General features: G+C 45.2%; 1 protein-coding gene across 1 annotated transcript in view; it reads right to left on the bottom strand.

The window, feature by feature from the left end:
* The window catches only part of VEPH1 (ventricular zone expressed PH domain containing 1), an 881,348-nt gene that overhangs the window by 578,503 nt on the left and 275,415 nt on the right, over positions 1 to 27,430 (bottom strand). The window contains exon 6 of the mRNA XM_069726749.1: positions 9,617 to 9,837. Coding sequence (XP_069582850.1) covers positions 9,617 to 9,837 — 221 coding nt within the window. The remainder of the gene's footprint in view (positions 1 to 9,616; positions 9,838 to 27,430) is intronic.

Below are 27,430 nucleotides of genomic sequence, written 5' to 3'. Positions count from 1 at the left end.
TCGAGCTCCTGGCTGCACGTTTTCCCACAGAGCGGGCTAAGGTGGGATTTATTGTGTCTCTCTTGTCGGACAGGGCGTTGGAATGGGCTACCCCGCTATGGGAGCGTGGCAATCATGTGGTGCAGAGTGCTCCGATGTTCCTGAGAACTCTGAAACAGGTCTTTTTAGGACCTCAAGTCACCTATGATACTGCGCTCCAACTGCTGGCATTAACTCAGGGTGAGCCCTTGGTCAGCCATTTTGCCGTCCACTTCCGCACTTTAGCTTCTGAGCTGGAGTGGTTGGATAAAGCCCTTATCCCCATATTTTGGAAGGGTCTGGCTGATCACGTGAAGGACGCTCTGGCCACTAGGGAGATTCCTGCCACACTGGAGGAGTTAATAACTGTCTCTTCTCGTATTGACCTCCGTTTTAACGAGCGGAGGTTTGAACGAGCGCAGTGTAGGCAGAGGTTTCGGCTGGCTCCTACCTTCGCCAAACCTCTGGAATCTCTGGTCCTGGTTCCTGAGTCCCTTGAGGACATGGAAGTGTTACGAGCGGGATCTAAGTCCCGGACCGCTTGTGCACTCAAGGTCTGTCATGTTTGCCAGCAGTCAGGACATCTTGCCACCAGATGTCCCCAGCGGTCGAGGAAACATCAGTGTTTAGTGGTAGTGGGTGGAGGTACACTAGACACGGCGACGTTTGCCTCCAAATTGTCCTTTAAGAGGACAATTATTATAGGCTCATCCTCCCACTCGGTAGAGCTCTGCGTGGATTCTGGGGCAGAGAGCAATTTTATGTCTTCTGCCTTCGCCCAACGTCACGCAATACCTCTGGTTATGCTAGCTCAACCAGTAACGGTACGAGTGGTGAATGGGTCGACACTGCCCTCACAGATAACACACCAGACCATCCCTTTTACTCTGTCCATGTCGCCATCCCATCAGGAGATTATATCTCTGCTCGTCATTGCTGAGGGAATTGTTGAGGTCCTGTTGGAAATACCTTGGCTGCGATACCACTCTCCTCATATCGAGTGGTCCTCAGGCAGAATTCTGGGATGGGGTGAATCTTGTGGAGGTATGTGTCAGAGGGAGTGCGTTCAGGTTGCTACTACAGAGGTACCCGCAGATTTATCCTCTCTCCCCAAGCAATATTGGTCTAATGCAGACGTGTTCTCCAAAAAGGCGGCGGAGACCCTTCCGCCCCATCACGCCTATGACTGTCCTATTGATCTCTTGCCTAGTGCTGAGCCTCCCCGGGGTCGAGTTTATCCATTATCTCTCCCGGAGACGGAGGCAATGTCACAGTACATCCAGGAAAATCTAGCAAGAGGATTCATTAGGAAGTCAGTGTCACCTGCTGGGGCAGGGTTCTTCTTCGTGCAGAAGAAGAATGGGGAATTGCGTCCATGCATAGACTACAGGGGTCTTAACGCCATCACCATTAAGAATATATATCCTTTGCCCTTGATATCTGAGCTCTTTGATATGCTTTGGGGAGCAAGGGTATTTACTAAATTAGATCTGTGGGGTGCTTAAAACCTCATTCGCATCCGTGAGGGGGACGAATGGAAGACGGCTTTTAACACCAGGGATGGGCACTATGAGAATATCTGGTGATGCCCTTCAGGCTCTGTCATGCCCCAGCCGTTTTCCAAGACTTTGTGAACGATATCTTTTGGGATATGCTCTCCACTTCGGTCATAGTTTATCTGGATGATATTCTCATCTACTCTCCAGATATTGACTCCCACCGGAGAGATGTTTGCAAAGTCTTCGACCTCCTACGGGCAAACTCCCTCTATGCCAAGTTGGAGAAGTGTATGTTCGAGCAGGAGTCCTTACCCTTCCTAGGCTATATCATCTCCGCCCAGGGATTGGCTATGGATCCTGCCAAACTACAGGCTGTGCTGGACTGGCAGGAACCCCATTCTCTTAAAGTGGTGCAGCGCTTTATGGGGTTCATTAATTATTATCGCCAGTTCATTCCACACTTCTCAACTTTGGTAGCTCCCTTGGTTGCCCTCACCAAGAAGGGGGCAAATCCCAAATTGTGGTCTGAGGAGGTCTCCAAGGCCTTTAACTCCATAAACAAGATAAGTGAAAGCAGTCAGAGGGGAGCGCAGAGGAATTGACCCAGGGAAGGGGAGATGAAAGGGAGTTGTCGAGCACCACCGCAGCTCCAGCTGAATACCTCCAAAGGAGGATAAGAATGTGTGTCAAACGGAAATCAGTCCCAGGAGCTCTGAAGGAAACTCAGACAACATATGTCGTTTGCCACAACGCGTTTCAACGGTAAACACCAAGAAAAGAAGTGACAGCGCTCCATCCGGGTGTAGTCCAAATCAGCAAGTTTATTTCAAGCCATAAAAGCAGCAGACAGCAACGTTTCGACCTATTCGGTCTTTATCAAGCATGCCTTGCAGTGAAAGGGGCCGGCTTTAAATAGTATATGTGCCACGCAGGGCACCAATCACCAATAATCCGCCCCCCACCACACAATTCACAGTATAAACATAAAAAATATACCTAAAACATATACCCTTTAAAAAACTCCCCACCATAGCCCTCTAACATGTGTACATAATACAAAAGTTCCGCATATCAAATATACGTGTGCGTGGCACATATACTATTTAAAGCCGGCCCCTTTCACTGCAAGGCATGCTTGATAAAGACCGAATAGGTCGAAACGTTGCTGTCTGCTGCTTTTATGGCTTGAAATAAACTTGCTGATTTGGACTACACCCGGATGGAGCGCTGTCACTTCTTTTCTTCGAGTTTTCGATGGTCCTAGTGGGTTCCCTGGACCTGGACGTGCGCGCCGGCTTGTGAAAGTGCGGTTAGCCATCTTGCTTGATTTCAGCGGTAAACACCGTCTTCTTCAGGTGGGAGTTTATTAATGGGAACAGGAAGGCAGTATTTAAACAATAAACAGCCAATCACAATGCTGTTTACAGATTTACAAATTTAAAGGAACATTCACTGATAAATAGAATGACATAAATTCAAAATATTAAAATCATGAAAACAAGGTTTTTTTGTTTTTGTTTTTTTTTTAAATCTACATATAATATTTAAAATTTAAAACCATATCACAGATAAAAAATAATAAATAAAAGTCTACACCTATATAGACAAAAAGTTACGTGTTCAATAATTACGACTCTTATCTAGCTACTTTCTCAATCATTAAGTTAAGCCCCTCAGGGGTTAATGTACCGAGCTTAAAAATCCAAAAACTCTCACGATTCACAAGACTATTAAAACGATCCGCCGCAGAGTCAGGTACATGATCAATAATAATTAATTTTAGCGTTTTAAGATCCTTATGGTGTGCTGTTAAAAAATGTTTTTTGGGGTGCAAGGTGGTGCGTGGCAAAAAATTCTATTTGGTGGATTGGAAGGGTTATGGCCCAAAGGACAGGTCCTGGGAGCCTGCTGAATACATTCAACTCCACAGCTCATTGCTGCCTTCGAGCGTAGCAAGGTCCAAGGAGGAGGGGCCCTAGGGGTGGGTAATGTTAGGTATCGAGTTCCCGCCTCTGGGGGAATCTCGAACCATCTCTGCTGCGGTCTCCCATTCTTCTCCAGTCGCAGTGGAGTCTGCTCAGCGGAGATGTCGTTCCCAGTGTCTTGCTCAGTCTCACTCTGTGCATAGGATTACTGCTGCTTTACCTGCTTCTGCCATTGAAGCCAGTGCTGGGCAGCGGCGAGCAGACACTTTTGGGACTAAGTCCTGCTTTTTCCCTTCTGAGCATGCCCAGGGTGAGATCTCCCGTTGGAGATCGAGGGTCACATGCTCAGATGCTGCAGCGGTTCCCATTGGTCCTCCAGGAAGGTCTTGAAGGTGCTAAACTTCTGTGGCAGCTTCCCATTGGCCCTTTATTGGAAGGTCCTGAACGTGCTGCAGCTATATAAGCTTCGCATGACCGCACGGCCATGCGCTAGTGTACATTTGTAAACGTGTGTGTGTTGTGAGTGAAAGTCGTTCTTTAAAATCCCCTCCCTATTGTATGACTGCTCGCGGAAGGTGGATGATTGCTACCTAGCACCCGACTAAGCCATCAGCATGTAACACACCGTACAGCGTCTAATTGCTGTGACCGCCAGTGCGGCGCCATGTGCTTTCACAGTGCTTTCCTGACCCAAGTCTGGGTGGTAAGTGGCGTCCGCCAGTGCGGCACCGCACGCACTCTTGTGCATCTTTATTATTATTATTTCTGTCACTCTGACACCCCAGTTGCGGTGTCGAGCGCATGAAGTCTATATGAACTCAAATCCTGTGTCTTGGGATCGAGTTTCGAGACTCCTTGCTTATGCTCTTGGTGTGGTACCGCGGCCCTGTGACGCAACAGGGTTCGCTTCCTTCACACAGGGTGAAGTTAACCCGTGTGTGTATTCACATTGTACCGCCATATAGTCCATCATTACTTGGCAGCAGGTTCCATCTCTGCACGGTGGACCCCGGGCTGCGAACGCACCTTACTCTGTCTTATTATTTGGTGCGTTCCGCTAGCCCTAATACAATTAAAAGGAAAAACAGACTACAAGCTTTACATTTGTTTCAGACACTTCTTTTGATCCCATATACACACGTGGTCAAAATTGTTGGTACCCCTCGTTTAATGACAGAAAAACCCACAATGGTCACAGAAATAACTTGAATCTGACAAAAGTAATAATAAATAAAAAAATCTTTGAAAATTAACAAATTAAAGTCAGACATTGCTTTTTAACCATGCTTTCACAGAAATTTAAAAAAAATAAATCTCATGAAATAGGCCTGGACAGAAATGATGGTTCCCTTAACTTAATATTTTGTTGCACAACCTTTTGAGGCAATCACTGCAATCAAATGATTCCTGTAACTGTCAATGAGACTTATTCACCTCTCGATAGTTATTTTGGCCCACTCCTCAGGAGCAAACTGCTCCAGTTGTCTCGTGTTTGAAGGTTGCCTTTTCCAGATGGCATGTTTCAGCTCTTTCCAAAGATGCTCAATAGGACTTAGGTCAGGTCTCATAGAAGGCCTCTTCCGAATAGTCCAATGTTTTCCTTTTGGGTGTTTTCAACTCTGTGTTTTGGGTCATTATCCTGCTGCAAGATCCATGACCTGCAACGGAGACCAAGCTTTCTGACATTGGGCAGCACATTTCTCTCTAGAATTCCTTGATAGTCTTGAGATTTCATTGTATACTGCACAGATTCTAGAAACCCTGTGCCATATTCAGCAAAGCAGCCCCGGAAGATAACAGAGCCTCCTCCATATTTCACAGTAGGGACAGTGTTCTTTTCTTGATATGCTTCATTTTTCCATCTGTGAAAATAGAGCTGATGTTCCTTGCCAAAAGCTTCCATTTTTGTCTCATCTGTTCATAGGACATTCTTCCAGGAGCTTTGTGGCTTATCAACATCTAGGTTGGCAAATTCCAGTCTGGCTTTTTTATGAATTTTTTTCAACAATGGTGTCCTCCTTGGTCATCTCCCATGAAGTCCACTTTGATTCATGCAAGGACCGATGGTGCGATCTGACACTGATGTTCTTTGAGCTTGAAGTTCACCTTTAATCTGCTTAGAAGTTTTTCTGGGCTCTTTTGTTACCATTTGTATTATCCATCTCTTTGATTTGTCATCAATTTTCATCCTGCGGCCACGTCCAGGGAGGTTGGCTACAGTCCCATGGATCTTAAATTTCTGAATAATATGTGCAATTGTAGTCACAGGAACATCAAGCTGCTTGGAGATGGTCTTACAACTTTTACTTTTAGCATGTTTGCCTATAATTTTCTTTCTAATCTCTGGCAACAACTCTTTTCTTCTCTTCCTCTTGTCCATGTTGAGTGTGATGCACACCATGTCACCAAACAGCACAGTGAGTATTTGTAGCCCTATTTACAGGCCCACTCACTGATTTCAAGATTGTAGACACCTGTTATGCTAGGTAGTGGATTCACCTTGATTTAACATGTCCCTTTGTCACATTATTTTCAGGAGTACTATCATTTCTGTCCAGTCCTATTTTATGAGTTGTATTTTTAAAAAAAAAATTGTGGAAGCATGGTTGAAAAGCAATGTCTGACTTTCATTTGTTCATTTTCATATATCTTTTATTTATTATTACTTTGGTCAGATTCAAGTTATTTCTGTGACCATTGTGGATTTTGCTGTCATTAAACGAGGGGTATCAACAATTTTGACCACGTGTGTAATGTGCTGCTGTTCCAGACCAAATAATCTACTGTTTTGTTGAAACAGTTCGACGATTAACAAAAGGAGCAATTATTTTTTCACGCATAGTTAGATGGTGTTAGTTACCTTTATTCCTTTAATAAATAAAACAATAAAATATGTACTTTGTCTTGTCTTAAATTGTATTTGCAAACTTGGCCATTAAAAGACCACGATCACCTATATACCTGGTTGTTTAATGCTTGTATATACTGGCCAATCAGAATTCTATTATAGAATAATCAAATATCAAAATTAATGGCAGCACATCTCCATTACTATGTGCTGCTGATAACAATCACTTTTTGCCGGCACGAACGATCCAATTGCCCATTTACCCAATTAGACTTTTGTAGCCTCACAAATGTTACTGAACACATTATTTTGGCGGTGTTAAATTGCAACATTAAGCAAAAAGGTAACAATGTTTTGAACTTTTGACTTTCAGGCTCCATATATCACAATTCATCTTCATGGTTGTTACTTGACTCAAACCAGTGACCTTTCGCTTGGGAATCAGCCTAATTAACACACTAACAGATTAGGGAATGTGAGAACAAGTTGTAATTTGTAGCATACAGGAAGAAAAAGATTTTTCCAACAACAGGAACAAAACAATAGCAATGCAGTGGCATGACTATGCATAATTAATCATATGCAAAATAGTTGCAAGTCAATTTATCTATGAGATAGCTAAGAAGATTGTCTATAAAATGATGGTAGTCTCACATTCAAAGCAATAGTGGATGGTGAGATATGGAGCCTGAATATCAAATGTTCAAAACATTGTTACCTTTTTGCCCATCAGTGTTAATTAGAGCCAGCACCTGTAAGTTAACTTTTTCAACATACCAGAATACTGTATGTATGTCCCCAATCTCACCTGCAAGGCACAAAAAAACCCCTTTTATTATAAGAACAGATGGAGAACTTTCTGGTTTGATGGGCGTTGCTGGTCTTGATCCAGCTACTCCCCTCTTCTTACAAACACCGTCCTCCTTCCGTGCTTCATATGGATGATGTGCCCTACATCATCTCCAAACTGTCATCCATCACGTTACTGCTCAGGGTTACTTATATCTGCCCTGCCAAGGGAAAAGCAAAGTACTGTACTGCACATTCGCCGGCTTTATTTACGGGTTATCGTCGCTCTATGGCCTTTCACCAAGAATGCATACTATGGCACTTTGCTCTTCTCTTGGCAAAACAGAGAGAAATGCGCCTGTGGAGGAGCGTGATGGGACACACTGTGTGGATGACGTAAAATGCATCATCCACATAAATAAGAGAAGGAGGATGACGATTGAAGAAGAAAGGAGGTGCCAGATCAAGGCCAGAGACACCCATCAGACCAGACTGCACCGTCTGTGAGTATAATAAAAGCTCTTTATTGTGCCTTGCAGAGTGGATTGGAGACATACAGACAGCATATTAGAAAGCTGTATTTGGGGGCTTATAAATACTGGCTCTGGTTCCCTTTAAGTGTATATATGAGGTCAACTCAATATGACCAGACTAATTTGTACATTACATTGACCTCATATCTAGTTAATAAAAACAAACTATTGCTTTACATGTGACAGACAAGACTCATTGAATTTGGACATTTCTATTTGACATCGGTGATTAATAAATATTAGCACTTTGGGAATGTAATTTTAGGAGTCAGGATTAAATACAGTATTACCAGTAATGTTCGGCTTTATTCTAAAGCATAATTAGTGGAATATCTAACAGTGGGATTCTGCCTACTAGAATCACTGGCCATAACATGAATGTGTGTGTAACGTTTCCATTTGGACCTGTCTGAAATGGACACTCCCTGTCATTTTAACTTTGGAAGTTCGAGTAGTCATATTCTTCACAGTCAGATTTGTATACAACATAAAGGGCTTTTGACAAAACATCCCCTTTAACCCCTTCATGACCTTGGGATTTTCCGTTTTTCCATGTTCGCTTTTCTCTCCCCTCCTTCCCAGAGCCATAACTTTTTTATTTTTCCGTCAATTTAACCATGCGAGGGCTTATTTTTTGCAGGACGAGTTGTACTTTTGAACGACATCATTGGTTTTACCATGTTGTGTACTAGAAAACGGGAAAAAAATTCCAAGCGCGGTGAAATTGCAAAAAAAGTGCAATCCCACACTTGTTTTTTGCTTGGCTTTTTTGCTAGGTTCACTAAATATGCTAAAACTGACCTGCCATTATGGTTCTCCAGGTCATTACGAGTCCATAGACACCAAACATGTCTAGGTTATTTTTTATCTAAGTGGTGAAAAAAAATTCCAAACTTTGCTAAAAAAAAAAAAAAAATTGTGCCATTTTCCGATACCCAAAGCGTCTCCATTTTTCGTGATCTGGGGTCGGGTGACGGCTTATTTTTTGCGTGCCGAGCTGGTGTTTTTAATGATAGCATTTTGGTGCAGATAGGTTCTTTTGATCGCCCGTTATTGCATTTTAATTCAATGTCGCGGCGACCAAAAAAACATAATTCTGGCGTTTTTAATTTTTTTCTCGCTACGCCATTTAGCGATAAGGTTAATGCTTTTTTTATTGATAGATCGGGCGATTCTGAATGCGGCGATACCAAATATGTGTAGGTTCGATTTTTTTTTTTTTGATTCATTTTGAATGGGGCAAAAGGGGGGTGATTTAAACTTTTATATTTTTTTTATTTTTTTCACATTTTTTTTTACTTTTTTTTTTTTACTTTTGCCATGCTTCAATAGCCTCCATGGGAGGCTAGAAGCAGGCACAATGCGATCGCCTCTGCTACATAGCAGCGATCTTATGTTCGCTGCTATGTAGCAGAAAATCAGGTGTGCTGTGAGCGCCGACCACAGGGTGGCGCTCACAGCTACCGGCGATCAGTAACCATAGAGGTCTCAAGGACCTCTATGGTTACTATTCAGAAGCATCGCCGACCTCCGATCATGTGACGGGGGTCAACGATGCGATCATTTCCGGCCGCCCGGCCGGAAGCGGTTGTTAAATGCCGCTGTCTGCGTTTGACAGCGGCATTTAACTAGTTCATAGGCGCGGGCACATCGCGATTCTGCCCACACCTATTACGGGCACATGTCAGCTGTTCAAAACAGCTGACATGTCCCGGCTTTGATGCGGGCTCACCGCCGGAGCCTGCATCAAAGCGGGGCTTCTGACCTCGGACGTACTATCCCGTCCGAGGTCAGAAAGGGGTTAAAAACATTTGCAAGAATGTGAACAAAAATAATTTGTAATCTACATAAATAGCATGTTTTTAATATCCAGAAATACTGTAAATTACATCACTATAATACAAAGTTAGCATGAGTTTACAAGCATTTAATCTGCTGATCCAAAACATTTCCTCTTGAATTATACCATTTCATGTAATATATGATAAAGAACTGAAATCTTACCTGCAAGCTGGAAGACTTTCGTGATTTAGGTATTCATTCACTATCTTTGCCATTGCAGTCAGGCTATTACTCATTCTGTACATGTCTCTGCTTTGAATGCCTAGAATATCATTAAATATGCTTGTAATGTTCCTAATTTCCATCAGGAGTATGTGATGAAATGAATGTTCCATGTTATTCAATTGATTTACCAAATATGTCAAACATGTTTTTGCCATTATCTGCAAATGAAAAACAATTTAAGCCACAGACACTAAATAACTTCCATCCTATTAGTAAATCTATAGCAATACTATGAAATTTTATTTCCTTTAACTTTTTTTTTAAGTTACATGGAATTAAAAAGACTGTCCAGGGCTTAGGTCATCAATAAGAAGTTTGTCCGGGTCCAACATCAAGCACAACGCATGATCAGCTGCTATCAGCTCCGGCAGAAGCTGGAACTAAGACATATGCAGGCAGAAAACAGCGGCTCTATACTGTACATTCATAGCGGCAGCCGCCTTTCTCTTAAATGGGAGATCAACCAGAGTATTTGGCACTGAACAAAAAGCAATGTAGAGGGTTACTAGGTTCCTCCATGTTTCTGCCGCTACTGGAACAGTTTCTAGCTGAAAGGTGTAGTGCTGGATGTTGGACCACTACCAAATTCATATTGATGACCTTTTCATTCTGCTGGTTTCTTATAGCCAGAGTGCAATGCATTGTGGGAGCTAGGTTGTTATGTCATTTGTAGATCATCAGAATGAAGGTAATGCATTACAATTCAAGGGAGCATTGAATGGACTACTACATATCCAAATTTTTAAGATCACATTCATTAATCCTTCCATTTGAACATACAGTTAGGGCCAGAAATATTTGGACAGTGACACAAGTTTTGTTATATTAGCTGTTTACAAAAACATGTTCAGAAATAAAATTATATATGTAATATGGGCTGAAAGTGCACACTCCCAGCTGCAATATGATAGTTTCCACATCCAAATCGGAGAAAGGGTTTAGGAATCATAGCTCTGTAATGCATAGCGTCCTCTTTTTCAAGGGACCAAAAGTAATTGGACAATGGACTCTAAGGGCTGCAATTAACTCTGAAGGCGTCTCCCTCGTTAACCTGTAATCAATGAAGTAGTTGAAAGGTCAGGGGTGGATTCCAGGTGTGTGGTTTTGCATTTGGAAGCTGTTGCTGTGAGCAGACAACATGCGGTCAAAGGAACTCTCAATTGAGGTGAAGCAGAACATCCTGAGGCTGAAAAAAAAGAAAAAATCCATCAGAGAGATAGCAGACATGCTTGGAGTAGCAAAATCAACAGTTGGGTACATTCTGAGAAAAAAGGAATTGACTGGTGAGCTTGGGAACTCAAAAAGACCTGGGCGTCCACGGATGACAACAGTGGTGGATGATCGCCGCATACTTAATTTGAAGAAGAACCCGTTCACAACATCAACTGAAGTCCAGAACACTCTCAGTGAAGTAGGTGTATCTGTCTCTAAGTCAACAGTAAAGAGAAAACTCCATGACAGTAAATACAAAGGGTTCACATCTAGATGCAAACCATTCATCAATACCAAAAATAGACAGGCCAGAGTTAAATTTGCAGAAAAACACCTCAAGAAGCCAGCTCAGTTCTGGAAAAGTATTCTATGGACAGATGAGACAAAGATCAACCTGTACCAGAATGATGGGAAGAAAAAAGTTTGGAGAAGAAAGGGAACGGCACATGATCCAAGGCACACCACATCCTCTGTAAAACATGGTGGAGGCAACGTGATGGCATGGGCATGCATGGCTTTCAATGGCACTGGGTCACTTGTGTTAATTGATGACATAAGAGCAGACAAGAGTAGCCGGATGAATTCTGAAGTGTACCGGGATATACTTTCAGCCCAGATTCAGCCAAATGCTGCAAAGTTGATTGGACGGCGCTTCATAGTACAGATGGACAATGACCCCAAGCATACAGCCAAAGCTACCCAAGGAGTTCATGAGTGCCAAAAAGTGGAACATTCTGCAATGGCCAAGTCAATCTCCAGATCTAAACCCAATTGAGCATGCATTTCACTTGCTCAAATCCAGACTTAAGACGGAAAGACCCACAAACAAGCAAGACCTGAAGGCTGCGGCTGTAAAGGCCTGGCAAAGCATTAAGAAGGAGGAAACCCAGCGTTTGGTGATGTCCATGGGTTCCAGACTTAAGGCAGTGATTGCCTCCAAAGGATTTGCAACAAAATATTGAAAATAAAAATATTTTGTTTGGGTTATGTTTATTTGTCCAATTACTTTTGACCTCCTAAAATGTGGAGTGTTTGTAAAGAAATGTGTACAATTCCTACATTTTCTATCAGATATTTTTGTTCAACCCTTCAAATTAAACGTTACAATCTGCACTTGAATTCTGTTGTAGAGGTTTCATTTCAAATCCAATGTGGTGGCATGCAGAGCCCAACTCGCGAAAATTGTGTCACTGTCCAAATATTTCTGGCCCTAACTGTATCTTAGGCGTTGTTCACATTGCATTCCCCCAGTCCGTTAGACGGCATAACGCGGTGTAACATAGTCCGCTAGCGCCGCCATTGACTCCAATGTTGGACACATCGCTAGCGCATGTGCACAATGGGCGTGCGCTAGCCATGTGCCATCATTGAGTAACAGACCCTAAGACGCAGGCTGCAGCGTTTCCGTGTCCGTCACTGCTAGCGCAGATAGAGCTAGCAGATGCTCTATCTGCACTAGCGATGTGGCAAAGTCGGCACTTGCGTTACAGCAGCCCGTTTAACGTATGTGTTAAACGGGCTGCTGTAATGCAGTGTGAACCCGGCCTTACAGTGAGTTACTACAATAATACTACAGCTCTATAATAATTAAATACTATGCACAAAAATACAGTCTAATATTGACAAATGTGTTATTTCGCAGTCTAAGTCTACATCCACACATCAAATTAATTATTTACATCTGTGAGAATTGACACTTTTTGCTTCCATGATTCAAGCACCCCTCCAGCTTTTTATTGTATTTCAGGGCTGGAGAGGTGCCACTAATGTAATTTTCCTGCCCCTAGTATTATACTCAGCAACAGCTGGCTTCAGCTATTCTCGCAACTTCTGACTGACCAGGAATCCGAGGTAATGGCTACAAGCTTTTAATGTAAGTCTAAAGGTACCGTCACACATAACTATATCATTAACGATATCGTTGCTTTTTGTGACGTAGCAACAATATCGTTAAGGAAATCGTTATGTGTGACAGCGACCAACGATCAGGCCCCTGCTGGGAGATCGTTGGTCGCTGAGGAAAGTCCAGAACTTTATTTCGTCGCTGGACTTCCCGCTGACATCGCTGGATCGGGGTGTGACGCCGATCCAGCGATGTCTTCACTGGTAACCAGGGTAAACATCGGGTTACTAAGCGCAGGGCCGCGCTTAGTAACCCAATGTTTACCCTGGTTACCAGCGTAAACGTTAAAAAAACAAACACTACATACTTACCTTCAGCTGTCTGTCACCGGCGCTGTGCTTCTCTGCACTCCTCCTGCATCTTGTGTCAGTGCCGGCCAGCCGGAAAGCACAGCGGTGACGTCACCACTGTGCTCTGCTTTCCGGCTGACCGGCGCTGACAGTGCAGAGGAAAGCAGAGCGCCGGAGGACAGACAGCTGAAGGTAAGTATCTAGTGTTTGTTTTTTTTATGTTTACGCTGGTAATCAGGGTAAACATCGGGTTACTAAGCGCGGCCCTGCGCTTAGTAACCCGATGTTTACCCTGGTTACCGGGGACCTCGGGATCGTTGGTCGCTGGAGAGCTGTCTGTTTGACAGCTCTCCAGCGACCAAACAGCGACGCTGCAGTGATCGACATCATTGTTGGTATCGCTGCAGCGTCGCTTAGTGTGACAGTACCTTTAGAGAGCCTTGTCTTAGAGAGCCCAGCAAACACCAGGGCAATTTGGCAGGAGTGGACCTGCTCAGAATTTCACAGATCAAACACATGGATTTTTTTTAATACAAGTATTGTTTTGTGAAGCGCTATGGGTCTGTGTGCTGTTGGAGGAAAAGACAGACAGTACACAAATGTGTGACAGAAACGTTTGAATGTTGTCGAAAATGAATGACTGCTAAGTTACTTTGTCAGTGAAAATTCATAAACTTGGTGACTGCTTGAGAAAAGAAACGGAAGCACAGGATTAACCTCCAGTTCAAATATTTAAAAATACTATGGAAAGAACAGCTGTAAGCTATAGGCAATAAGACAGAAGGAACAAATATTTTAGTAGAATTTTATTATGTGCTCAGTTAAGTTTAGACATCTTCCTTAGAGGTGAATAAATGGAGAATACTTCATTAAACAGAAAACTATCACATCATCTAATAATAATTTATCACATACAGAAAAAAATAGAAAAAGCCTACTAAGTGCTGCTTTTTCAATCATAAGGTTTTGAGCTTTTGTAAATTGTATTTGTGGAAAGATTATTATATAGAGTGTTTTTTGGAAATAAGGCATTAGAGGTAACTAACAAGAAAATACAAGTTATTTTTCATGGCTCGGAAACTACATGTGACTACACTGTGACGTTAAGACCATGTGCACTTCCACATACATTAGTCAACAAAGCTAATGCCTAGAAGAATATTGTGAATTTGGATGGTGGAACACCAGACTGTGAACATATGTCAAGCTGAAATCTTTAGTATGTTAGCATTTCTTTTATTTAAAGGGGTTGCACAGGTCGATTTTACTTTTTTTTACTGTGGGCCTAAGAACTAATAGGCAGGTAGTTTATTTATTTTATTATTATACATTTTTATAGCGCCATTTATTCCATGGCACTTTACATGTGAATACGGGGCAAATATAGACAAATACATTAAACATGAGCAGATAACAAGGCACACGAGTACACAAGGAGGGAGGACCCTGCCCGCGAGGGCTCACAGTCTGCAGGGGGTGGGTGAGGATACACTAGGAGAGGGAAGAGCTGGCTGTGCGGCTGTTCAGTGGGTTGAGGATCACTGCAGGCTGTAGGCTTGTCGGAAGAGATGAGTCTTCAGGCTCTTTTTGAAGGTTTCTATGGTAGGCGCGAGTCTGATGTGTTGGGGTAGAAAGTTCCAGAGTATGGGGGAAGCACGGGAGAAGTCTTGGATGCGGTTATGGGAAGAAGAGATGAGAGGGGAGTAGAGAAGGAGGTCTTGGGAGGATCGGAGGTTGCGTGTAGATAGATACCGGGAGACCATGTCACAGATGTATGGAGGAGACAGGTTGTGGATGGCTTTGTATGTCAGTGTGAGGGTTTTGAACTGGAGTCTCTGGGCGATAGGAAGCCAGTGAAGGACTTGACACAGGGGAGAGGCTGGGGAATAGCGGGGGGACAGGTGGATAAGTCGGGCAGCAGAGTGTAGGATGGATTGGAGTTGTGCCAGAGTGCTAGAGGGGAGTCCAGAGAGTAGGAGGTTGCAGTAGTCGAGGCGGAAGATGATAAGGGCATGCACTAGCGTTTTTGCAGTGTTGCGGTCAAGGAAAGCACGGATCCGGGAAATATTTTTGAGTTTGAGATGACAGGAGGAGGCAAGGGCTTGGATATGTGGCTTGAAAGAGAGGGCAGAGTCGAGGATCACCCCGAGGCACCGGGCGTGTGGGACTAGGGATAGTGAGCAGCCATTGACATTGATGGATAGGTCTGGTGGAGGGGTAGAGTGAGATGGGGGAAAGATGATGAATTCTGTTTTGTCCATGTTCAGTTGTAGGTAGTTGCTAACTAACTGTCTGTTCTGTCCAGCGCTCCTCTCTGCCAACACAGAACAGTCACACACCACTCCTGCTGGGTGAAAGGATTCCTTAACACTGTTAAGGATGGCGGAATGCAACAAATAAAATATAATAGTAAGGTGCGTTTTCAATCCAGGGTCCACCGTGCAGAGGTGGAACCTGCTGCTAAGAAATGGCGGAACAAGATGGCAAGTGAGCACCGAAAAAACATGCAGGTTAAATGTCACCTGGTGTGAACAGCTGCGATCTCTGTTACTCCACAGAGCCGAAGCAACAATGTAAAAGAATGCAGTTCCCTGTTAACAGACACAGGGAGCAGCAGATTTGGGGCGAGTGAGGTCTCTAGGCTCAGCCCCTAGAACGCTGGGGTTAGAGCCTGATCGGACTCACAATGTGCATGGCGTCGCACAAACGGTGCCACTACTTGGCACTGACTCTATCTCCTATCTCCCTAGAGCACATGCCCAACCAGAGGGTAGGAAAATCATTAGAAGCTTTCACCAGAGTCATTCATACATGCACACACATCACATGTCATAGTCTATACTAGCGCACGTGATATCCTTTTATAGATTCCAGTCTGCCAGGACCTTGCTAGTAGACCAATCTGGACTCGCTTGAGGACCTGAGCACCTGACTGCCGACCACCAATGAGTGGTCATCTCACGAGCATGCTCAGAAGGGCAAATCCTGGACTTAGTCCCAGGAATGCCTGCTCGCCACTGTCTAATTGCTATAGCTGAACCTGGAGAGGCAGCAGCAACCAAATGCACAGCTCAAGTCTGAGCAACACGCTGAGATGTATGTGCTGAGCATGATCCACCGTGGCTGAGACTGAATGGGAGACCACAGGAGAGGTCATGGCTTGGAGTTCCTCCTGTGCAGAGGGGGAATCCTGATGCCTAACAAACACTGTGCTTTGTTGACTGGGTGTGACAGTTAATGTTATGCTGATTGACAGCCAGCTCCCTGTTGCCTAACTGTGAGAAGCTTGTTGTCAATCAGCATGACGTCAGCAGTCACGCCCCATCGACAGAGCAGCCAAGAAGAGCTGCTCTGTTGACTTGGATCTGCTGAATCATCGGCAGGAGTGGTCAGTAACTGCTCTGAGCTGGAGCTAAAATAGGCAGGTAGTTGTAAACTAGTTAGCAACTACCTGCCTGTCAGTTTCTTTGTCTCATAATGAAAATATATAGCTCTGGACCCTGTAAAGTGTAACTGTCATTTTAATTCATAAATCAGTAACATACCTGAAAATAAGAACCTTTGCAATATATCTTAGCAGTGGGGGTTGGCAGGAGCCTTTTATGCTTTCTACTACATTTAGATGGTATATAAGACTCCAAAAAAAGCGTTGAAAAATGTGTCTGTGTTTAATTAGTTCTCCATATAGCTTTTGGTGCTTTCTGTTACATTTTGGTGGTATATTGCTCTGCAAAAAAGCATTGAAAAATGTATGTGTATTCAATTACTCATCCATATACTATTTAACATGTTCTATGGTACTACATTTCATTGTTATATAACAGTCCAAAAAAGCATAGAAAAATTTGTCTGTATTCAATTAGTCAGTAGTCACCCATAGAGTATTAGGTGTTTTCTGTGACATTTCATTGGTATATGAGACTCCAAAAAAGCACTGAAAAATTTGTCTGCGTTTAATTAGTCATCCAAACAGTATTAGGCCCTTTCTGTTAAATTTTGGTGGTATATATGAATCCAAAAAAGCATTGAAAAATTCGTCTGGATTCAATTAGTCATCCATATAATATTTGGTGCTTTCTCTGACATATCAGTGATATATCAGACTCCAAAAAAAAAGTTTAAAAATGTGTCTGGAGTTATTTGTCCATAAAGAAGTAGGTGTTTTCTGTTAAATTTTGGTGGTATAAAACACTCCAAAAAAGTTGAAAAATTTGTTTGGATTCCATGACCCTGCTTGTAATTTTTGCACTTAGTTCAAAGTCTTCATGAGTTTAGGAGTAGCACTACATTACAATTTGAACAGAATGTGTATGACTTTATGTGTAATACAGGGTGCATTTGAGTCCCTAATTTTTGCTACATCTTGCTTCCTTCATAAATTGCATTAAAATTAGCAATTTTGTAATAACAATTTTTAACAATTGTTAAATTGTAATAACAATTTCCTGAAGCCGAGATGCGAACTCGGCTTCAGGAAAATGGCCACCGCAATCTCCATCTGCGCACGAGCGGCATCCAGCGGCCATTTTCCTGAAGCCCCAGGAAGCAGGACACTCCATCTGCGCATGCGCTGCCTCAGGAAAATGGCTGCGCCCACCGAGAAACCGCTGAATAGCGGAGAGCACGCTCTTTTTCTACAGCTACGCAGTACATTCGGCACTTGCGCATGCAAGAAGCACTACGCCACCAACGGGAACATAAGCAAGATGTGGGGGAGAAACAGCGCTGTGACCACGCCCTTTGGACCAGACCAGCCTGATTGACAGGCGAAAACGGCAACTTTTGTAAGGTATTTCGGCAGCATAGGTGGGGAATCAGGGGACAAAAAATACCCTATTGTAAAGCACAGCTCAGGCCCTATTTAACGGTATTTTTATCTCACATTGAAAAAACGGGGTGACAGGTTCCCTTTAAGGCTGCCATCACACTAGCAGTATTTGGTCAGTATTTTACATCAGTATTTGTAAGCCAAAACCAGGAGTGGAACAATTAGAGGAAAAGTATACTAGAAACATATGCACCACTTCTGCAAATATCACCCGCTCCTGGTTTTGGCTTACAAATACTGATGTAAAATACTAACCAAATACTGCTAGTGTGACGGCAGCCTAAAATGGAGCGTCTCACCATCATTTAAGATTAGATATGGCTTACAGGGTATAAAATGCAATGACCATGATGTATTGCAGTGGGTGGCTCTATTCAATGTTGTTATACCTTTGACAATTCTTACATCTACTCTAGTTAACGTTGCTAAACTGTGGATAGTGGAAAATAGTTCAGAATGGTTATTATAGTACCTAAGTGTATGCCTACTAATATGGTTGCCATTTATTTCCTATTCTTATAACATGTCATGGATAATAGTGGAAACATATGCAGCTCATATGTGTATCCTATTTAGCTACATCTTAATTTATCAGCGGACAGTAAGAACCTGAATAAGATACATGTAGAACACAGGAGAGATCATGGGTCATGGACACTGGGTGAGAAAGGAGTCATAATTAGGCACCTTAGCCTTATGTACTCGTTGAGAATAGTCTATGAACTGCAACTTTAGCTATGAGGTCCCTCTCCCTTATGAGTGCATTTTTTTTAAATCAAACTATGCATAATCATGGGCAAAAGATTACAGAAAGCCAAAAATTTTGTTTTTCACAAAATTTGCTGCTTCAGTGATTTTCAATCTATAGTCAGATGTTTTTATAGTTACTGGAATACAATTATAAGCATTTCATAAGTTTAAAAAATTAATTGACAAATTGATCAAGTTTAAGCCAAGAATCAATATTTACAGTTTTGACCCTTATCTATCTATATAATCGTCTAAGGTCCACTTCCGTCTGTTTGTCTGTCTGTTTCTATGTCACGAAAATCGCGCATCGCTGATTGGTCACGGCCTGTTGGGCTCGACGAATCAGCGACAGGCACAGTCCGGCCGTGAATTGGCCCCTCCCTACTCCCCTCCAGTCAGTGCCCCCTCCATACTCCCCTCCAGTCAGCACCCACATAGCGTGTTAGCAGTCCGTTAAATGGACTGCATTACACTGTGGCATAAAGCGGTGTAACGCAATCCGTTAACGCTGCCATTAACCCTGTAGGTGTGCCAACTTTTTACTATTGATGCTGCCTATGCAGCATCAATAGTAAAAACATATAATGTTAAAAATAATTTAAAAAAATCATTATATTCTCACCTTCCAGCATCAGCGGCAGCCTTTCCCGCTCCTCTTGACGCTCCGGTCCCAAGAATGCATTGCAGCAATGACCAGAGATGACGTAGCGGTCTCGCGAGACCACTACATCATCACGTGTCATTGCCGCAAGGCATTACTGGGAACGGAGCGTCGCTAAAGGCCTGGGCTGGATCCGGGAGCCGCCGGAAGGTGAGTATATAACTATTTTTTATTTTAATTCTTTTTTTAACAGGGATATGGTGCCCACAATGCTATATACTACGTGGGCTGTGTTATATCCTACATAGGCTTTGTTATATACTGCGTGGGCTGTGTTATATACTGCATTGGCTGTGTTATATACTACGTCGCTGTGCTATATACTACGTGGCTGTGCAATATACTACGGGGCTGTGGTATATACTATGTGGCTGTGTTATATACTATGTGGGCTTTGTTGTATACTGCGTGGGCGGTGCTATATACTATGTGGGCTGTGCTATACACTACATGGGCTGTGTTATATACTGTATGGGCTGTGCTATATACTACGTGGACTGTGCTATATACTATATGGGCTGTGTTATATACTGCGTGGGCTGTGCTATATGCTACATGGCTGTGCAATATATTACGTGGCCTGTGCTTTATACTACGTGGCCTGTGCTATATACTACGTGGCTGTGCAATATACAATGTGACTGTGTTATATACTACGTAGCTGTGCTATATACTACGTGGCTGTGCTATATACTACATCGCTGTTTTATATACTACGTGGGCTGTGTTATATGCTACTGTGACACTCTTTTGCCCAGGGCCCTCAAAAACCTGGAGCCGGCCCTGGCTTCACGGCCGCGAACAATCAGCGACAGATGCATGCCAGCTGCGAATTGACGCGGGACTTGAAGCACGCTTCGCTAATTGGTCGCGCCCGACCGGCCGAATCCTGTGTATTCATTTCATTATTCTGAAATCTTCTTATATAAACTACATACATATTCTAGAATACCCGATGCGTTAGAATCGGGCCACCATCTAGTTATTCAATACTCCTGCAATTCTCTCTAGCAGCTGGATATCCACTTCTGGACCAAATGCTGACTGATGACAGCCCATTCTTCCCTATTCAGTGCTTGGAGATTTTATCAGAATTCCTGTTTTTGTTTGTCCACCCAATGTTTGAAGATTGACCAAAGGTTCTTTACAGGATTGAGATCTGGCGTGTTTCCTAGATATGGGTCCACAATTTCATAGTTTTGTTTAGCAAGCTACTTAGATATCAATTTGGCTTTGACATGGCCTCCTTCATGCTGGAAAAAGCATTGATCATCACCAAATTGCTCCTGGATCTTTCTGAAAAGTTGCAGCTTGGGTTGCTATACTATTGGAATGACACAGGACTAGTGTTGAGCATTCCGATACCGCAAGTATCGGGTATCGGCCGATATTTGCGGTATCGGAATTCCGATACCGAATTCCGATACTTCCCGCGTATCGGATACCGGAATCGGAAGTTCCCAGAATTCAAATTGAACGCAGCAGCCAATGAGGAATGAATGAAAGTGTGGGCACATCCTGTTTAGCATGGTGGGCATGTAAGTACTGGCAAGGCTGGGATTGGCTGCTGAAATGATGTCACTCTGCACTATAAAAAAGCGCTGCCGCCATTTTGCGCACACTCTGCTGTGATTTCAGTTAGGGACAGGACGCTGTGTTGTAACTGAGGGCCAGTTGAGCTTGCTAATTGCTTTATTTTCCTTTCCAAAGGCTAATTTAGCAAAACGCTGTGTGTTCTTCACTGTTCACCTTGCTCTTGCCTTGCAGCGCTGTTTTAACAGCGTTCTGCAAGGTCTCTGTGTGTGTGTGTGTGTGCAGCTCACTCTGTAGTCTGTGTGCAGCCATATACCCGGTTGTATTCAGCTCAGGGGGGGTTCACACTGCCTCACACAGTTGTTCTTTTTTGCTCTTAGTGCAGCCTGCTGCACATTTTTTCTCAAATTTCCTATTAGTGTTTTTCCACCAGTCTCCAGCTCTATTGTGGAAAAACACTACATAGGATAACCTAGAGGGGGGTTTTAGGGCCTTGCAGCGCCGTTTACGGCTGTCTGCACGGTCTCCGTGTGAGCCCAGCTCGCCCTGCAGTCTGTGTGCAGCCATAGCCGGTTGGATTCAGCTCAGGGTTCGTTACTGGCTCATACCTTGAGAAAAATTTTCCTTTTTTTCAAATAGTGCAGCCTGTTTAAAATTTGAAAAAAAAAATTCCTATTAGTGTCTTTCCACTCGTATCCAGCTAAATAGTGGAAAAACACTATATAGGATAACCTAGAGGAGGGTTTTTTGGCCTTGCAGCGCCGTTTACGGCTGTCTGCACGGTCTCCGTGTGAGCCCAGCTCGCCCTGTAGTCTGTGTGCAGCCATAGCCGGTTGGATTCAGCTCAGGGTTCGTTACTGGCTCATACCTAGAGAAAAATTTTCCTTTTTTTTCAAATAGTGCAGCCTGTTTAAAATTTGAAAAAAAAAAAATCCTATAAGTGTCTTTCCACTCGTATCCAGCTAAATAGTGGAAAAACACTATATAGGATAACCTAGAGGGGTTTTTTTGGGCCTTGCAGCGCCGTTTACGGCTGTCTGCACGGTCTCTGTGTGAGCGCAGCTCGCCCTGTAGTCTGTGTGCAGCCATAGCCGGTTGGATTCAGCTCAGGGTGCGTTACTGCCTCATACCTTGAAAAACAATTTCCTTTTTTTCAAATAGTGCAGCCAGTTTAAAATTTGAAAAAAAAAATTCCTATTAGTGTCTTTCCACTTGTATCCAGCTAAATAGTGGAAAAACACTATATAGGATAACCTAGAGGAGGGTTTTTTGGCCTTGCAGCGCCGTTTACGGCTGTCTGCACGGTCTCCGTGTGAGCCCAGCTCGCCCTGTAGTCTGTGTGCAGCCATAGCCAGTTGGATTCAGCTCAGGGTTCGTTACTGCCTCATACCTTGAAAAACAATTTCCTTTTTTTCAAATAGTGCAGCCAGTTTAAAATTTGAAAAAAAAAATTCCTATTAGTGTCTTTCCACTTGTATCCAGCTAAATAGTGGAAAAACACTATATAGGATAACCTAGAGGAGGGTTTTTTGGCCTTGCAGCGCCGTTTACGGCTGTCTGCACGGTCTCCGTGTGATTTAAACTAGCTCTGTAGCCCGATCTGCACCAAAAAAAAAGTTAAGTTCACCAAACACAACTTAACACTTGTGTAGGCCACATTTGAAAAATAATAAAGTTTAGTCCACAATTTACAACATTAGTGTTTCTTACACCTGTTAGGAGGAGCATTACAGGAATAAGCACACTAAGGCCTTAGTACTTTTCTGCTTATCTTTATCTGTCAACCAAGATGAAGAGGGCAGGGAGTAAGGCACGTGGGCGTGGGCGCGGAGCAGGGAGTGGAGCAGGGAGAGGACATGGTGATTCTGTGCCTGCTGCGGGCGCCGGTGACTCGTCGTCACTCAGTTTCAGCAGGGAACAGTCCTTCATGCGCAGCTTTGTCGGAGAGCGCCGTGCACCGCTGCTGCGTGAAGACCAAATTGAAGCCGTTGTCGGGTGGATGGCAGCTAACGCCTCGGCATCGACTTCAGTTAGTGCCACATCCTCTCAGGCACAGAGCACTGGAGAGCAGCCATCTGTCTCTTCACCACCTGCCAAATTGGCCAGGCAGTCAGAGAGCCCAGGACAGGAGCCATCTCTACTTCTGTTCTCTGAATCTCTTGAACACCTTTTTCTCTCTGACTCTGAAGAGGCAGGTGGGCCAGTGCCTCCGGTGACCACAGCGCAGTACGCATCTGATGATGAAACTCAGGTGCCGCTTTCTCGTGCGTACTGTGCTGCTGAGACTACCCAGGAGGAGCAGTTGGTGGCAGAGGGTAGTGGAGATGATGAGGTCCTTGACCCATCGTGGCGTGAGGAACAGGAAGGTGGTGGGAGCAGCTCAGAGGAAGAGCTTCCTCTTACGGGCCAAAGAGGGAGAGGGAGGGGGAAGACTGCGGAGCCTGTAGCCTCCACTTTGGCACCCGTTAGGAGCCTGTCTCTTTCCAAAGCCAAAAAGGGCGCTCCCAAGACTTGCAGTGCCTGGTCCTTTTTTGACACAGTTGCAGATGACATTTGTTTTGTCAAATGCAAGCTGTGTCATCATAAAGTAAAAAGAGGGAAAAATGTCAGCAACCTCAATACCACAAATATGTGGAAACATGTGCGGACCAGGCACGCGGTGGAGTTACAGAAACACACTGAAGATGTAGGCCAACCAACAGCGGCAGCTACCACCTCTTCAGCTCGTGTTGCCTCTTCCTCCAGCTCACGCACAGCTGGTTTGGCTTCCTCCCAGAGACCTTGTGTAATTCCACCCACAGCACCACCTTCCCAGTCATCCTCACACTCCCAGTCTACTCTACAGCCATCGGTAGTACAGGCATGGGAGAAAAGGCGGGCATTCTCGGCCAACCACCCACGAGCACAGGCTCTGAATGCAGGCATTGCCAAACTGTTGTCCCTGGAAATGCTCTCGTTCAGGCTGGTGGAGACTGACAGCTTCCGTGACTTGATGGCATTGGCAGTCCCACAGTACAAGGTGCCCAGCCGCTTTTACTTCAGCAGGCAGGCTGTCCCTGCCCTGCACAGGCATGTTGAGGCAAACATAAAACATGCGCTACTGAACGCCGTCAGTAGCAAGGTCCACCTCACCACCGATGCGTGGACCAGTCAGCATGGACAGGGGCGATATGTTTCCCTCACTGCCCATTGGGTTAATGTTGTTGAGCCAGGTACAGATCGTGCGAGTGGCGCAGGACGTGTCCTGCCCACTCCAAGGATTGCAGGAATCCAGTCTGTACGCATCGACTCCTCCTCTTACACCAGTTCCTCTGATTCCTCTCTGCAGGATCCGTCACAGTCCACCCCCACATGGACCCGTGAACGTTTACCTATGACCAACATGAGCACAGCCGTGGCCAAACGTCAGCAGGCCGTCTTGAAACTAGTTTCATTGGGGCATCGAAGCCACACAGCGCAGGAGCTCTGGAATGCCATCAAGCAGGAGAGCGATGTGTGGTTACTGCCAGCGAATCTCCAGCCAGGCATGGTAGTGTGTGACAATGGCCGAAATCTGGTGGCAGCTTTGGCCCTTGGCAACCTCACTCACATCCCATGTCTGGCACATGTGCTCAATTTGGTTGTGCAGAGTTTTCTGAGGGACTATCCGGATCTTGATGCCCTGCTGCACAAGGTCCGCCTAGAGTGTGCTCACTTGCGGCGTTCCAGCTTGGCCAGATCCCGCATTGCTGCTCTGCAGCGCAGATTCCGCCTTCCGGAACACCGCATCATATGTGACCTACCTACCCGGTGGAATTCCACGTTACATATGTTGGAGCGGTTGTGTGAGCAGCAGCAAGCAGTTATGGAGTACCAGCTGCATCAGGCGCAAAGAAGTCGCAGTCAGCGCTGATCAGACTTCACAACCACAGAGTGGGCCACTCTGAAGGACGTCTGCCAGGTTTTGCGTCCTTTTGATTATTCCACGCGGATGGCAAGTGCAGATGATGCACTAGTCAGCATGACTGTCCCCCTTATCTGCCTGCTTCAGCAAACTTTGCAAGGGTTAAGGGATGATGTGGTGGAAGAGGTGGAGGATGAGGAGTCACCTTTTCCATCAGCTTCTGGAGAGTCAGCGCCACGTGGTTCCTCACAAAGGGGTACGCAGGGGCCAATTTGTGAGGAGGATGAGGAGGAGTCAATGGACGAGGAAGAGCTCCGTCCAGAGGAGGGAGCGACACAATTGTCCAGTGGTCAGTGTGTACAGCGAGGGTGGGGTGATGACGAGCGGGCAGAGATCATGTCTCAAGCAGGGGACAGCGTTTCTGGGCCGGTTGGCACTCTGCAGCACATGGTGGATTTTATGCTGCAGTGCCTGAGAAATGACCGCCGCATCGACCACATTCTCAACATGCCTGATTATTGGGTGTTCACCCTCCTCGATCCTCGCTACCGGGACAACGTCCAAAACCTCATCCCTGCGTTGACCCGGGAACGTAAATTGCAGGAGTACCACGACACACTGGTGAATTCCATCATCTTCTCCTGTCCAACTGAGAGGAGTGCTGCTAGTGCTTTACAAAGCAGCTCAGTGCGTCGAGGCAGTGGGGGAGGCTCTGCCCAAAGAGGGAGCAGAAGCAGTGCCTCTGCCCAAGGCAAGCCGAGTATGGCACAACTCTGGCACACTTTTGTGTGCCCGCCCCAAATGTCTACACCATCACCGGCGGCTCCAGTCAGCAGGAGGCAACGGTTCCGTCAGATGGTGACAGACTACATGGCTTGCCCTCTTACTGTACTCCCCGACGGCTCTTCCCCGTTCAAGTTTTGGGTCTCTAAGCTGGATACATGGCCAGAGCTAAGTCAGTATGCATTGGAGGTGCTGGCTTGCCCTGCGGCTAGTGTCTTATCAGAACGTGTCTTTAGTGCCGCAGGTGGTGTACTAACAGACCGTCGCATGCGACTATCCTCCGATAACGTTGACCGGCTTACTTTCCTGAAAATGAACCAGGCCTGGATCTCGCAGGAATTTGCCACTCCTCTGCCTGATTAATTAATTGGGTGTCATCCAGGTTTTCTGCTGTGTTCATCTTTCTACCACCTGAAATGCTATTCCTGGGCTCCAACACCGCCAGTTGCGGCTCAGAAGTGCAGGCTGCACAGTCAAAACATACGACCCAGTGTTATTGGGTTTCAGTAACGTCAGCTGATCCCCAGCTGTGTAGCCGGCAATGTGTCCTGCGACCGCTACGCTGGCACAACAACCTGAATGTAAGGGAACCTGCCCCCCCCCCCCCCGTCGTTTGTTACTGAAAGAGCCATCTTGTGCAGCAGTAATGCTGCACAAGGAAAAGGTAGCTATTTTTTTTGGGCTCCTTGCACACGCAGAACTTAACACTTATAAAATGTGTTCACTGATACCGTTATACCGTCCCAGAGCTGGGACTTTCCTTCGTAATGTGACGCAGCACAGCCGTCATTCCTACCCCCTTGGTGCCATGCGCTGCCTCCTCAGCGTTGTTTTAAGCTGTCACGGAGCCTGCGCTGTTCTGTTATCCCTTGGCCATGCCCTATTTGCGCTGCCTGTCTTCTGACATAATTTGGTGTCAGGCTGGCTGCGCCTGTGCGGCCGCGCTGCCATAGATCCCGCCTCGCAGTGTCTTCTGATTGAGTCACACTGCGGGCCTGGGATCCATGGGCATGCGCAGTGCATATCTTCCCCTCGGGCTCTCGCTCATTTCCCTCCGCCTTCTTTAGACTGTGCGCCGTCAGCTGATCCCTAATAGCATGCCACGGCCGTGACAACGCACAGTCTGAAGAAGAGGGAAGGAGGGGAGTGAGAGTCGAGGATATGCACTGTGCATGCCCATGGATCCAAGGCCCGCAGTGGGATTACGTTAGACGAGACTGCGAGGTGGGATCTGGAGCAGCGTGGACGCACAGGCACTGACAGCCTGACACCAAATTATGTCAGAAGACAGGCAGCGCTAATTGGGCATGGCCAAGGGATAACAGAACAGCGCAGGCTCCGTGACAGCTTAAAACAACGCTGAGGAGGCAGCACACGGCACCAAGGGGATAGGAATGACAGCTGTGCTGTGTCCCATTACGAAGGAAATTCGCACCTCCGTGACGGTTTAACGGTATAAGGGGACACATTTTTAGTGTTTACTTCTGTGTTTGCAAGGAGCATAATTAAAAGAGCAACCTTTTCCTTTTGCATCCTTAGCGCAGCACAAGATGGCTCTTTCAGCTACAAACGTCTTGGGGTGGGGGTTAAAGGTTCCCTTTCAACTTGCTCCAATCAGGCTTCGGCCTACACTCTGTTCCTCTGCTCCTCCTGCTGTCCCTGGGCTCTAACACCGCCAGTTGGTGCCTGGAAGTGCTGTGTGCACAGTCAACAGTCGCTCCTCTGTTATTGGGGTTCAGTAACGTCAGCTGATCCCCAGCTGTGTGTGCGGTAATACCTCCAATCTGCTCCTCCTGCTGTCCCTGGGCTCTAACACCGCCAGTTGGTGCCTGGAAGTGCTGTGTGCACAGTCAACAGTCGCTCCTCTGTTATTGGGGTTCAGTAAGGTCAGCTGATCCCCAGCTGTGT

This window comes from Ranitomeya imitator, chromosome 5 (genome assembly GCF_032444005.1).
Source record: "Ranitomeya imitator isolate aRanImi1 chromosome 5, aRanImi1.pri, whole genome shotgun sequence".
Lineage (NCBI taxonomy): Eukaryota > Metazoa > Chordata > Amphibia > Anura > Dendrobatidae > Ranitomeya > Ranitomeya imitator.
This window is presented reverse-complemented; position numbering and strand designations above follow the sequence as displayed.